Raw genomic sequence first — 15,633 nt, 5'->3', positions numbered from 1 at the left:
CAACTATTGAAAAGCATGCATTTGTGACATGTGATTGATTTTTCAGATGCATTTAATTACAACTCTTTCCTGTTTTGGAGGTAGACATTGTGATGGTATTACACATAAAATAAAGATACATGCTTAATAGTAAGAACAAAAACAAGAAAGAAAGAAAGAAAATGAATAAAAGATGAAAATCAAGGAGATCCTGTTTCAGAATGTTAGATAAAGCAACATGTACAAAAAAATAAACATTAGAAATAGTTTCAATATAAAGTCACCAGTGTTGAATATAGGCCTACATGTACTTTGCTACTTTAACATGTAACCTATAATTTATACACAAGATAGCCTATAAACAGGAATAACTATTATACTTGAAGTCAAATGTTAATATGCCAACCTCTGTGGATTTACTTTTTCAGATTATTGTACCACCGCACACAAAATAAAGGCTTGCAATCATCCACATTCTTCTATTAGTAATCTTACAGTTTGAACCTCAAATAAATAGATTCAAGTTCATTCACATTTTCAGGTACAGCAAAATGTGATTTGTTCCAAAATCAGGTCATGGACCAGTGGCATTATAAAGGTGCGTGGGGGCATTTTGAAATGAAGAGGGGAATATGTCATGTTGAAATGGTTCAATACATGACATGATTAAGGTTAAATGGTATTAAGTCACCGGTGAGAAAGGGGTCAGTCGTCTCAGAGAAAGGGGGGGGGAGGGGTTCAACTTTTTGTGTAGGGCCCTAATACTGGTAACCTGTGCTTCTGTGGTAGGGAAATCAAGATCAATACCGCGGAAAGAATAAAAATACAACTATGGAACTCTTAAAGTTTTTTTTTTCAGAGATCTGAAGATCTATTAATAACAATTCTTTGTATAAAAAGAAATCTTTTGACCGACTCCTGTCACTTTCTGCTATCGACCCGCAAAAATACCCTCTTTATGATGTACATGTACATGTTTTTCTGGTTGCACGTGTCTACTGTACAGTTAAACAGCTAGTACCCCCCCTCCTGATATACACACATGCTTCCATGTTTTAATACCTAAAATCCCTAGAACTGCATGCATATGTTATATTTGTTTCATGTAAAAGGAGTAGGACCCGTACGTAGCTATTGAATTAAGCAATGAAAGTTGATGACTGCTTCTTTCTAGGTAATTGATTTTAATGCCAAAACCACACTCTTCATCTTCCAAGATGTACATGGGCCTGACAGGGAAATTTTTATCCAATTGTTATGTTATGTTTTAAAATCATAACCATTTTAGAGGAGCATAGTTTATTTTTCTATCTTTCCACCTGAGGGATTTCATAAAGCTGTTCGTAAGTCAAGAGCGACTTTAAGAATGACTGGTGATTCTTTCTTACGCTTTCAACCATCGCCAATGAACATATCATATACATGTACCATAAGAAAGGATCACCAGTCGTTCTTAAAGTTGATCTTAACTTACGAACAGCTTTATGAAACACCCACCTGCTTCATATGAGAGCTATTCCAGAACTTTATATACAAATGTAAATTTGCTACACTTTTTTCACAAGACAGTACAAATCATAGAAAACAGACCTTCCTCAGTAGGCTGTACATTGTATGAAACAAGCTTTGAAGGCACTGGTGTTGATTATCACATGTACATTAACATTTCAAAGTTCAGTACATTCAACTTTGAATATGACCAGCTAGCTACGTACAGTTTGGTCAGAGAGAATACAAGTCACAACCATTTCATTCCCTTCTTGAGTTGTTTTTCTTACATTTTTCTCACATTTCCTGCATCAATGTACAGAGAACTTCCATGAGTTCATTGCAGTTCTGGAAAGAAAATACAATTCACAATGTTCCTAGGAGTCTTTGAACTGTAATAATCCCTTTGGGAAGTGGGATGTGGGCTTGAAAGTTTTGATGTTTCCTGATATTTTTTTATGGGGGTGGGGAAGCAGAGAGAGAGAGACACCGTTCTCACTATGTTCCTAAAACTAGTTTGTGGAAACTAGTTGAGTGGAAACTACATGTAAGTTTGTAATGAGAACGGTCAAAGCGATCTTGGAAGTGATCTTCCAAACCAGTTTGTAAAACCACCTCGTGATGTAGTTTTCAAGATCGCTTTGCCTCGTTAAACTGGTTTTATCGTAAATGAGGACACAACCATTCTTAGGGAATAGAATTTCACACATTTTGCTACTCAAATAATAACATGATACCTATATGCCACAGCAAAGTCGAAAATAGGGGGCTCTGAAACTAAATCAAGGTCTTAAAATGGGGGTCTCCGGGAAGACTCTTGGATCAACGATTGCTAAAAATGCAATGCTCTTGACCTAACCACATAAAAAAGCGGGGGTCTCCAAAACTCATTATCGTACAAGGTAGTGGCTATGGTAGCGCAACGAGAATCACACATTTGATCTTCTCTGGAACAGGGAAAAATAGGAATTTCTATGGCTTTCTAAATTGGTGATGCTCTGGAACGGAAATTTAGGCTAAGAATGGGATCTCGACCGCGGCACATACGTATCTTATATTTATTCCCCCCCCCTCTCGGTGTATGGTTACAATATGAGGCCTATAACATACAAAATGATTGAATAAAATATAAAGACCATGTACAACTCACCATAAGACAACATTCATTCGTATTTAGATAAATAATGAAATTAATAATTAGCCTTAGGGATGGCACATTTTTTAAAAATCATTTTACAAAGTTAATCTCCATTGATGTCCCTTATGATTTTAGAAAAAGTGACTCATTTTGTCATCCATTTCTTTATGTTGAATTTGAAATACACATTTCCAGACCAGAATGACGATTTCATTAACAGATAAACCCTACAGGTGAAAATTGATTTTTCAGGTCAGACATTTTCTTCTTGCCAAATTTTCTTTGGCATTTTCTCAATAATTTAAACATTTAATTTGCTGGGATTGTCTTTCTCATATGTGGTTAGTCAGACTCCATGGATCATGAATCTCTACTGAGGGCATAGAATTTATCTACGTGTAGTCTGCTGTGCAAACCCATCACTCAAGTTTATAAGGGTCTGACAGACCTGCCAACCAGGGGCCCGTTGCAGAAAGAGTTGCAATCAAACGCAACTCTAAAAATCATGCGCAACTTGATTTTCAACCAATCAACAGCGCACATTTTTGACTTGCGATTGATTTTTTGACTTGCGCTTAAACGCAACTCTTTCTGCAATGGGCCCCAGAACATTTTAGCCATATTTAGTACATGTTTGCAACCAAAATATGGCAGTACTTTTTTTCTTTAAAAAAATATGTTTTTGGTAAAAAAAAAATTTAAACCAAAATCAAAATTTATTGAGAAAAATCATCTCCATATGTCTCAGTATTATAAAACCTACACAAATATGGTTATTATATCAATTTCAGTTAACTTTTTTTTCAATCATTTTGTTAAAACCAGGGTGAGATATACACATGTTTCAATGCTTTTTTTTTCATCTGCTAGAGCAGTATGCATCTTAGCTTGCATGCAGCTTGAGCGCCACGATGAGCAAGTGCAACAAGCATTTTATTCTGAAATACACTTTTTTGGGGAAAAATACGGTTTTTTTATCACAGAATACAGTTTTTCATTCCCAGAGGTTGGCAGGTCTGGTCTGAATGTGCAGCCTACTCATGCTTTGTTTACTGAAGGCCGTCATAGAAACATCAAGTTTTGTATGTGTTAGTCTTTGCATGGAGACACACTTGCTGATCAGACTAGAGTTCATTTTTTTCATTCCCAGAGGTTGGCAGGTCTGGTCTGAATGTGCAGCCTACTCATGCTTTGTTTACTGAAGGCCGTCATAGAAACATCAAGTTTTGTATGTGTTAGTCTTTGCATGGAGACACACTTGCTGATCAGACTAGAGTTCATCGGTATGCTACTTTGAGCATGGAAGATATGATAAATGCTATTGAAAAAAAATCAGAAAAAAAGGTTTTTCACCACAAAGAGGATCATTTTCTTCAGAATTTTCTGACAAGCAAAAAAAAGAAGGGGTACGAAGGGACCCCACTCTTCAAAATATGACACAATTACACCCACCAAAATATCACACAAAAAGTCACTTTGAAAAGGCTCGTCTAAGGGGGTGTCGCAAGAAAATATCTGCAATCAATTACAAATTTCATTTGCAAATTCACAAGTGGTAGATGAATTTTAACTTGAGCAGATAAATTTTTATTTTTTAAAGCAAGTTTCTTGCAACACCCTATATTAATGTGTGGGTACAATCAAAGACACTTCAAAGGGAAGACTGGACACTCAGAAGAGCATGTGAAGAAATGCTCGTGAAGAACGCCCTACAGCGTTGAGCAAGTACATGTAGATCATTGCGCATCGCCATTTTGGGTTGTGTACAAAACATGCAAGAGAAATGGTAGATTTTTACATATTAGACATTTTTTTCTAATTTTTTTTCTAAAATTGGACATAATATATCTTAAAGTTTTTTAAGAAAGATTAGCTGGAATTATCCACATGTGCCACCCTTGTGCCCTCTCTCATTTTCCCCCTATGTTTTATACACAGCCACATGCCGATGTGCAAAGGTTTACATACTCAACGCTGTTTAGTGCCCTTCCCCATGAGAGAAATGGAGTGTTTCAAAGAATCGCCAAAGTGTCCGGTCTTCCCCTTGTATTGTCTTTGGTACAATCCCAAGTTTAGGCAAGGTTGCTTCCCTCTCTGGATATAGGCATGCTTACTATGCAATGTGGAATAAATATTAGTGACTATATTGCTTCCAAGTGAAATCTTATGAAATAATATCTTGCTGATCTTGGTTATTAAGAGATTATTGTGCAGGCATCTTACACACAAAGGGATGTCTCTCGTGGCACGAAGAATCCACCCAGACCGCCACGCCCATCATGGGGACAATCTGACGGGCACAGTTTTCCATTTGGGCGGAGTCGCTGGGTTCGCCCCTGTGCCAGTTGGTGTAGTTGACGGGTGATTTGTCCAGCCAGCTCCACTGGCCCTCGTGGCCTCGGTCTGACAGACCTATCCACATCCCTGGGTCTCCTGGGTTAGGATAGTGATAATGGTGATCATGGTTTTGGTAGTGAGGATGATTAATGAAAAAGATGAAGATGGTGATGGGGAGAGCCGGAGGGGAGGGGTAGTGGTGATGATGATAATTATGATGGTGGAAGTTGTGATGAGAGGTGATGGTGATTGTGTTAGCAGTGATGATGTTGATTATGGTAGTGGTTATGATGATGATGAATATGATGAGGGTGGTGTTGGTGATATGATGAGGAATATGGCGATGGTGGTGGTGGTGGTTATCAGGTGTTAGTGATGATGATGGTGACGATTGTAGTGGTGATGATGATTAATATGGTGAATGTGGTGGTGATGATGATGGTGGTGATGATAATGATGATGGTGATTGTGGTGGTGATGATGGTGATGATGATGAAAAAATGTTTTATGGGAAAGGGGGAAGAGATATAAAGGAGTGAAAAATGATAAAAGTAAATATCTTTGATTTTCATATAGAAATATCCAAGCAAGTATGATTACTAAATTCATTATTTGTGCATTTGGCAAGGTACAAACAAAATTAAGTTTCCAATATCTCTGCTACTGACATTCAGTCAAAGTGGACCTGTTTTGAATACTGTAGAGGGATGGCAGACAAGCCTAGAATATATGAAGTATTACAAAATACAGTCAAATAAAAAAAAATATTTCATGAAAATTTTGCTTTTAGAATCAAAGTTATATTGACAACTTCAAACACCTTTTTTTCCATTCCCCTTGTTAAATGTTTTAGGTCTTCAATAACTATCATTTTGGGACCATGAATTCCTTATTGGAAAAAAAAGATTTTATTGAAGATGAAAAAGAAAGAAATTTGGAGTCTTTTGGACATACCTCCACCAAACATTCCAGTGATGCTCTGCCTTAACTCTGTGATGAACATCTCCTCCTCCGGCGACGTCATGGAAACTATGTGAGCCATCTCCTCCCCCTTGCAGGAGGAGTACCCTGCGCATGTTACCTCCGCCTCGGACCACTTCACGCGCTTACCGAAGAAACGGTAGCAGAATATCCCATGGTCAAACTGGTAGTGCGTCCAGAGCGGCGGGCAGTAGGTGACCGCGGCAACCGCTTCAAAGGCGATCAATAGCAGGAGGAGAGATGCAATCGGTAGCTCCATTGCTGCTGTGGTTCTCCCTGCTGTATGGTAAACTTTCCTGTGAGGTATGAAACAAGTCACAGTGTTGCTTTACTCAGAGTCTCCGATCTTGCAGTATGAAGTTGGCATTAGATGACTTGGTAGGAAATGATCGGTTGTGGTGGTGGAGGCACTCTTTCTCAGTGAGGATGTCCATCTAGTGTGAAATGATCTCTCAATGCTTCTTGGCTGGTTTGTCATATAGCGAGGCTCACTGTGCAAACTTAAGTTTAGTATTAATCGATCCAGTTGATTTTCATGAAGTTCAATGAATAGGCTCCTTATTTTATGCTTATGAATCCCCCTCTTTGTCAAGAACCTGATGTTAAGAATAGACCTTTTGGGAATCTGATGTTGTAGTCACTCATTGGCCATCACATTTCATCAAATGGAGACTCACAGACTGTTGATTATCCAAATATATGTATCCATGACATTTTCATCAACAAAATGATATCCCAACCTCCTCTGGCATATTGACAGCATTACCCCAGTTCTCGATGGTACGGTGCAAATTGATCTCGTGTAGTCCCATCAACTTGTATGTGCGTTGCCAAGCTAGAATAATGAGAGTTCTTGTTTCTTTCTGCCAATCTTGCTACTATTTGTCCATTAGAGATGTTGATGAGGAACTTGTGGTGTTGGTTGTTTCATCTGCAGATAGTACCTTGCCAAAATCTGAATGATCTGATTGATCCCTTCCAATTCTCTCTTCAATGTGTTACCTAGGAGAAGAAGAAGAGAGGGTTGATTCATCAAATGGAATAACAAAAAAAAAATGGCAAAAGATGACAGGGTTGCAGTTGATTTCATATTATGCAAAGTTGAATTTCAAAGAATTTCTAATAGACAATAGATGATATTATTTTAGCTTGGCATCTGAAAGGTGAAATCCTAGTATTCTGTCCAAGTAGAGTATTATGACGAATGTTGGATGCTGAGTGATGGAAGCTAAAGCTCCGATATGTGATTGCTCTGAGAAATCATTTTGAAAGAAGTTTAATGTAAGGGCTAGAATAGCACTTTTTCAGGTTAGGATAGATGGTTTCTAGTTGTTGATATTCTCAGAATCTATAATTCATGAAGGGTCTACACGTATGTCAGGCATCTCTCTGTTCAGAAATGCCCATTAAGCAGTGTGATCATACCAATTTTTATAAAGAAATGACTGTGGTCATCTACATGTATGTGTACATTAAATTGAAATGAGGGAGAGTGAAAGTACTCTCATTTATTTCTTCCAATAATAATGCATGTAAAAACATACAAATATCATCCATTTGAACATAAATATACATATATAACCATGAAACATTAAGATGAGATTTAAAAAATATAATGAAAGAAAAAGGTATCCCAAAAAGCCTCAAAGGCTTGAAAAAAGGGAAACCAAGAATAAACCAAGATTAAATAGAAAATGATTCGCAAATAGAACAGGGTACCATAATGCATCGCCACAACAGGAACATTACCCATCATAATTATCATTCACAGAGCTGGATACATATGTAAATGAACATCTCGTCAAAGTTCATACTTTTGCAGGGGTGAGGCCATTGTCATTACAAGGGCACTAGCAAAAAGAAGTATACTTTTCAACAGCCTGATCTGACTATCATATTGAAACATTTGAATATTATTTTGGATGGGGATTACATGACAAAATACTTGTTAAGGGTATTTGGCGATCAACTGGTGATTTCTTGTTTAGGGTACATTTTGAAAGTCCATGTAAGATTATGATTGGTGTGCTCCCCCCCTCGGTACTAACATACTTTCACTGTCTTAACTTTATTTTCCTAGAATGTTTTCTTGTTAACATTGTTTTGTAAGATGTTTGTTCTTGTTTTTCACTGAAACCAAGTATTAAGCCAATGAGCATAATTAATGAATTTAACATTTGCCACCAAAACAGAGACATTGCCCATCAGATATAGAAGAGACAAGTTGTGTGTAGACAAAATACCAATATGAAGGGGCAGTTTATGTGTGGTAATTATTTCCTGAAGTCTTATCAGGAGTGGTTCTGATCACGACTGTAAGTTGATGTATTTCTCGGTTGAAAAATACTTTTAAAAATGAGACGATAACAAAAACAGGAGATTCGCACAAATGAAATCAGGTGAACTATTTCAAAAATTGTGTCACTTGAAACTATAACTGTAAACAAGATCTCATTCACCTTTATCAGTCAGAATAGGGGTTGTTTAATCGATATCTGTTGGTTCATGATACCCCTATTAATTGATTCTATCCATGTTGATATGAAGGGTTTGCAATTTTGCATAGTACATTAGATTTTGTAACATAGATACCATTGTAATATAGTTGTAACATAGATAATGATAATGTTTATCTACATGTAGCTAGGGTAGCCACTTCACATATGAAACTGCTCTAATAGTGGGCCCGGCATAAACATGATGATATTGTACTATTACTCTACCCTTCTTCAATCTAAATGCCGAGCACATTGCAGGAAGGCGGAAGATCACATATTCAAAATTCTTTTGGTATGACTCGACAGGGGATTTTGAACCCATGGCTCCCATTCATGAGATGGGTGCTCTACCACTGAGCCAACAACAGTTTTTAGCATCTTGATGTAAATGTAGAACATTTCTATATTTGGAATGTGGATAGACTCGCCCAGTAAGTTGTATCTGTGTATGTGGGGGATGGGGATTCATGTACCTTCTGAATTGGTGACCCAATATTTTCTCCCAGACAATTGACAATATCTTGAAAGACATTACTTTGAGATTAGCTCCTAAGTTCAGACTTTTTTAAAATTTTATATCTTGACAAGGTCATCAATTTGTGACTAATTGCTTTTATTGGGAACAAAGCAATGGAATGCGTATGCGTTTGTGTATAACTCTAACATATATCCCTATATTTGTACATCCCAAATCTACAGTCTCGTACCATGGATCCAATCCATATGCTCGTACACAACCCCAGAACATTAAACTAAACAGATACTGATCACTGCACTCATATAGACTAAATATCAAAACAGATCATGATGCGGATGTGAAGGTGATACAGTTCCGGACCCTGGTACTCAAAGATTTACAATCAATTGGAAATTTCAAACTTTGAATGATCTAGGTTCAGTTCATACATAGATCTGGGTCCTAAATGTATTACCTATTATTATTTAAACTTTGCTATAAAAGATATGGTAACTACCATGGTTCTACCTTGGTATCAGGGCTTATTAGCCAATCAAAATTGAGGATTCCATAGTAGTTGGCAAAGTTACCACAATTGTAGGTCTTTATGGAGCAGTCCCCTATTTCCGGGGTGGTGGGGCACTCAAATTATTTTTTATTGGGGTGTGCCTCACGAAACTCTGAAATGGGGGTCTAAGGAACTGACTAAAAGGGTAAAGTATGGGTTCTTGGAACTAGATATATATTGTAGTGTGCGAAAAACGGTCAATGGAACGGGATCGCGGCGCTGTACGTACAGTGCACCATAGCGCTGTGAATGCGCTAGCCATGCATGGAGCGTCTACTAGTTATATGTAGGGAGTTGCGAAGTCGTACGTGCATCTCTCACATGCGGTGTTCACGCTTGACAATTTTGGCTGGGCTGGGGAACTGAGATGTCTCGTAATGGGGGTCTTGCGAATGGCGCTGGGCGGCTTCTGAACTGAACTTTTGTCATTTGGAGTATCTAGAGAACTGAAAATTAGGTCTGAAAAGGGGTGTCATCAAAGCGGCACGTCCCCGTACCACCAATATGTGTGAGTGCCCCCCACCCCTATTAAACAAGATGATCATGTAACTGCAAATTTGTGCTTGTTTTGTGATCAATTGGATCTTTCGTATACTGAGCATTGATCTAGTTAGATGGTGAAAGAAGCCCCTTGGTGTAAAGGTCCATGCATTTATAAAGGAGGAGTCCACCCTTGTGTGCTGTGTCAATTTGATTTTGATAATAAAATGAGAGAAACATAAATAATGAAGGTTGATGAAAATTCATTATAAATTCAGATTGTTTTATTTTTAATTTTTTGACCTCAAATGCTTTTTAGTAGAAGCGCACTATTTGTCATATATTATAAATTTGCATATAAATTAGTTTTAATGATTCAAGGTGATTCAAGTTTTTTTTTGGTGTGTTGAATGCATAGGTCAAATAATTTTCAACTTTATTTGTGCTTTCATTGAATTCATACAAGATAGCTGCTTGCACTTGATGCCTCAACTTAAAAAACTCAAGGATTTAAAGTTTTTTAGGTTCAATAATTATATCTGGGTAATGCTTTTAACATTCAATGATACAAAATTGTAGTAACTGTCAAATATGATTTTTAATCATTGATTCGTTGTGAAAATGTGAATTTATTGTATGGTGCTTTGCCTGTACTCTGCAACGAATATGCAACGAATCGGATACGGCCATTTGCCCATCAATTGATGATGTCAAGTAAAAAGAAAAGAATTCCCATAAGAACTAACCATAAGAACTCATTAAACTATTTGCAGGTAATATCACTTGCACATCCCAAAATATCTTCCCAATAAAGCGGGTACGTTACAGTTTCCATTGGCTTGACCTTGGTTTGACCTTTTAACTTTTTGCGTTTCGGATCGCTGATATTGTATGTCTATTTAACACTAACAGTAAATTGCCATTTTGTCTACTGCCAACTCGTCCACTCACCACATGGTCTACTTTCATTTAGCCTAATGCCATTCCATCCATCAACAACCATTTGGTCCAATAATCACTTCATCTAATCACCATTTCATCTATGACCATTCTGTATATTAACCAGTTGGACTAATATCCATTTCATATTTATTCATTTTGCACTATTAAAACATAGTCCAAATAGACCAAATGGTATATGCAATAAATGGCTATAGGATCAACTGGTAATTAGACTAAATGGTGAGTGGACCAATTTGCAATAGACCATGTGGATAGTAGATGAACTGATGGTAGACCAAATGATAGTAGACGAGTTGGCAATTGGAAATATTGGAAATAAACCCACTCTAACATGTATGTGTTTTGAATAGTCACACCCTATTCATAGGTTCAACATAAGAAATTATTCTTCTCTCTGAAAAAAAAAATCAGCTTCTGCTGTGCAATTTGTGACCCTGAGAAACGAAAGAGCTTAACATTGAGTTAAGAAGATCTTTTGGAGATAATTCTTAAATTTGACCTGACGGAGGCTATTCCTCCTTTGAGAAATCAGTAGAAGCCAGTTTCATTTACAATGAGACCTTCCCCTTTAATAGTTACAATCATTTTCAAAATTAAATATGGCTGAATGCGTGTATTTTCAGTCTGGACAATTGTTGTTAGGAGCAAATGTCATAGAACCTACATTTGACATAAAATTATTTTTATACTGGATGTTCCTCTTTTCATAGAACTCTATTTTCTTGCAAACTGAGGCTCAGAAATACTTCATTATTATATTGTTTTTAAAGCTATCAGCGACTTGAAAACAACTTGAATTTCCAGGGTATTCGAACAGCAACATTTTTTTTTCGAAATTGACAGTTGTACTAAACATAGAGAAAGCAAGGGACACATGCCACAAGATAATATTTTCAAAAAGTTGTGGAAAATGAGTCGTAAATTAGAAAAGCACAGGTTTCTACGACAGCGAAGCAGACATTACCAATATTGCCTCCAGACTTCACTTTCTATCTAATGATTTGAGCCAATATCCCTTCATTAACTTTCATGGACATTTTAATGCCTTACTGTTTTGTTCAGGTTAGATGTTTTTAGGTCATCCAGAGAATTGCTGGAAATGATGACTTCCATTGTGGTGGTCAAATGCAAGAGCTCTACCCCCTTCCCCACCCCTCCCCTTCCCCTCCCCACACAATTTCCTCATGCTTTCTGAGCTATCCTGCACATTGGGAACACAGACAAGCATTTCTTATTAAACAGTAATGTCTTTGTTTCAGTAACTACATGCAGCCCTTATTAACAGTCATACTTCTGTTCTTGAACCTAACCATAAAGTACACTTCTGCAACTTTTCGGACCAAACAAACTTTTCTCTTCCGAACTTGAAATCCCCGGGACAGAAGCGTTCATCGGAGATCGAATTTCACTGCATTTTGCTCTCAATCCCTAGATCCTATGCTTCATCAGTCTCCTTAACGTCCCTCGCGTGGCTCCGCTCAGGGTACGAATCTAGCGGAAAAATCTAGGATTTAGTGGGCTAGATGTGTCATTCATCACCAAGTCCAACCCTACCAATGATCTGACAGTTTATTCCCTCTCTATAATATATGCACATAGTGTATAGCAATATGGACTGATGATATGTAAAGTAGGGTTTCATTGTTTATTTATAAGGCAATCATGAAATGAAATGCAATTGCAGTCTGTGAAAATGATTATATGACCAAGCATATTTTTCCTCAGTCTGTTTCTGTCTCTCAGTTTATTTCATCTAGTGCGTGTCTGCATCTTTTTCTTCTATCTCATTCTATTGCTGACAATGTAAAAATGTCAAACTCATCATTTTGGTTTCCATTTTGCTGACTCATAGATAAATAGTTTTTAAAACTGTATTTTGTATTTTGACAACAAAAGTTTGGCTGTGTTTGTTTTGGTAATAAACTCATTCATTCATCACAGTTGTCAAAGTAGTCATGTTACATATACTTCTATGCAATCAAACATTTTATAAAAGGTTATGACACAATATTATCAAGAAAAACAGGCTTCAATTTATTTGTTTTTGTATCATTGTTTAGTCATTTATTTATTCTATTCATTTATTTATTTCTCTTAATGTAATTAATTTGTTTCTTGAAATATGATTTATTTGTTTATTTCTAATATATATTTATTTATGTATTTATTTTATTTGTTTATGAATTTATTTGTTCACTTTTTTTATTATTATTATTACTATTATTATTGTTATTTCTTTTTTTTTGGGGGGAGGGGGTTGGGAGGTTGGGATGCTCTTATACTGTAGTACACATGTACACTGTATGTACCTACATGTATCCTTGCTAAAAGTAGGCCAGCTTTTTCACCCAAAGTTATTTTGTCTGCTAATATCATGTTCAGAAGACCCTCACCCCCTTTTAGATCCAAAATAAATGAATCCAACTCTTATCCCTATCACCACATCACTAGAGCTCTATAAAGAAAAATCAAATTTGTTAGAATCCTGTCAAAATGCAACATTAATTCAATCAGACTCTAACCTCAGGGGTGGGAAAAAGATAAAAACCCGACCGTGGACGGCCGCCTCCCGCACGCTTGATGTTTTGGGGCGGCTCGCTGAAAAGCTTAATGATATTTCATTTCCGGTGGAGTTGACAGAGGTTTGTGATAAGAGATTATATTTGATTTTTGAGGTGGTTAGGGGGATTTCAAAAAAAGTTTTAAGGATGTAGGATGGATGCTCTGTGGCTCTTATCCCTGGTAGTATTCAAAGTGTCCATAGCACTCAATGGCTTTAACGCCAATGTTAATCAAAGTCTGCATTAGCAGGTAACAGCAATTTAATAGAATGATGATAATGATATCAACCATGGTTTATGTTATGTAAATAACAATTTACCACATACGTGTGTATACGGATCCATGCACTATTATTGCCAGTATGTATTGCTAAATGAGATTATATTGACCACATCTGTAAAAAAAAAAAAATCTGGATCTCTACCTCTGCAAAATATTTTGTGGGTATTTTGGGATATTGGCATGTAAATGTACATTGATATAAGTTTTTGCAAAAGATGAGTTTTAACATATTCTTTGATAAAAAAAAACAAACTTTTAAACAATGAGGAGTGTTTTTTTTAATTATTCATTTTTTCCACTCAGATGTAAAGTGTAAGATCACTCCTAAGGTAGAGTGAAAGGAAATAAAAGCAAGTACAAACTGCAGAATAACAGAAGTACAAAGTAAAAACAAAAAGTTAACCAAATCTTTTTATTTACAAGACATGTTTTCAAAAATTTATTTGAACTGAACACTATTTTGTCAAATGAATTGTTCACATGTTAGGAGCTTTCTTATAATTATTTGTAGTCAATTATATATACAAATCAACTCAACTTGTCAGCAAAAAATGAGATAGCTAATCAAGTGAAAAACTAGCCTAATAGATGATAAATTAACATTAAAATGTTGGTATAAAATGAAATGAGTAAAAGGATAATCAATAGGTACTTACCTTCAATCTCACTACTCTTTAGCTCACTGCCTAATGAGATTGGAAAAAAGTTTGCCACACTTGATAGATGTTTAGAGTTGAATAAATCCAGTTCCTCTTTCTTGGCAAGAGTTATTAAGAAATGAAGTAATAAATGCCGCCTGGCTGAGTTTTAATCGGTAGCGTGAGAGAAACTTAATCAGGAGTAGAGTGTTTATGGGTGACCAACAAGAGTGCGAAGCCCTTCACAGCTTTCCATGTGGTATGCAGATGTACCCGCACAGATGGAAAGTATACTTTCACGGTGCTGCGGTGTAGTACGGGAGAGAGAGAGTGAGAGCAGAGGGAAAGAGAGAGAGAGAGATCATTATTATCCAGATAAAAGGAGATAGAGGGAGAGGGGGGGGGGGGGTGGAGGAAAGGTGTGTAGGGAATAATACTAAACTGGGATAAAGAAAAAAAAACAGGTGATCATGGTTTTAAGATGCAAGGGAATTATAATCTATTCAATTGTTCATAATTTATGGTGATATGGACAAGGGAGGAAGTCAGAGAGAACCAGAGGGGGAGAAGTTAGAACAGGGTATAGAACATGTAAATATGTAAAAAAAAAATAGAAAGAGAGAGAGAGAACCCAATAATTAGGCCAATTTTAAAGAGTTATAATGAGTTAAAGGGAAAGTTCACCCTGGCAAAAAGCCTATTTTAAAATAGCAGAAAACATGATAAAATACATTGCCGAGGGTTTGAGAATTTTCTATCAAATAATTAAAAAGTTATTAGAATTTTAATTATTTGATTTGTGATGTCATATGCGAGCAGCATTCCTACATGGCGATTGGTGAAAAAAAATCTTAAATATCATTTTCTCAGAAAATTGAAAATTGTTTTTACTGTACGATTTGTGTATCAATAGACTTACCATTTCACACCCTAACATGAAAAGAAAACAAAAAATAAGTCATCAGGAACCATTAAAAAAGTGAAATTAATGGATTTTATATTACATGTACATACATGTAACATATGGGGCAGCTGCTTGTTTATGATGTCACAAATCCAAAACTTAAAATTGTAATTAGCTTTCTTAAAGGTCAAGTCCACCCCAGAAAAATGTTGTATTTGAATAAATGGAGAAAAATCAAACTAGCATAACGCTGAAAATTTGATCAAAATCAGATGTAAAATAAGGAAGTTATGGCATTTTTAAGTTTCACTTATTTTTCACAAAACAGTGACATGCAAATGAGTCAGTCAATGATGTC

General features: G+C 36.3%; 1 protein-coding gene across 1 annotated transcript; it reads right to left on the bottom strand.

The window, feature by feature from the left end:
* Positions 1-4,742: 4,742 nt before the first annotated feature.
* Positions 4,743-14,713, bottom strand: LOC121413901 (echinoidin-like). The gene is made up of 3 exons (XM_041606893.1): positions 14,390-14,713; positions 5,897-6,925; positions 4,743-5,038 (listed from the first exon to the last, which is right to left on the bottom strand). Exons 2-3 carry the CDS (start codon positions 6,180-6,182, stop codon positions 4,809-4,811), a joined length of 516 nt encoding a protein of 171 aa, XP_041462827.1. The 5' UTR covers positions 6,183-6,925; positions 14,390-14,713; the 3' UTR covers positions 4,743-4,808.
* Positions 14,714-15,633: the final 920 nt, after the last annotated feature.

Source organism: Lytechinus variegatus, chromosome 4, assembly GCF_018143015.1.
Source record: "Lytechinus variegatus isolate NC3 chromosome 4, Lvar_3.0, whole genome shotgun sequence".
Taxonomy (NCBI): domain Eukaryota; kingdom Metazoa; phylum Echinodermata; class Echinoidea; order Temnopleuroida; family Toxopneustidae; genus Lytechinus; species Lytechinus variegatus.
This window is presented reverse-complemented; position numbering and strand designations above follow the sequence as displayed.

What these genes read in the sequence shown, in the direction of transcription:
- LOC121413901 (XM_041606893.1), bottom strand. Translation starts at nt 6,182, where the DNA reads ATGGAGCTACCGATTGCATCTCTCCTCCTGCTATTGATCGCCTTTGAA. An exon ending in CACTGGAATGTTTGGTGGAG is followed by an intron (nt 5,039 to 5,896) that starts GTATGTCCAAAA and finishes ATCCTAACCCAG; the next exon opens with GAGACCCAGGGATGTGGATA.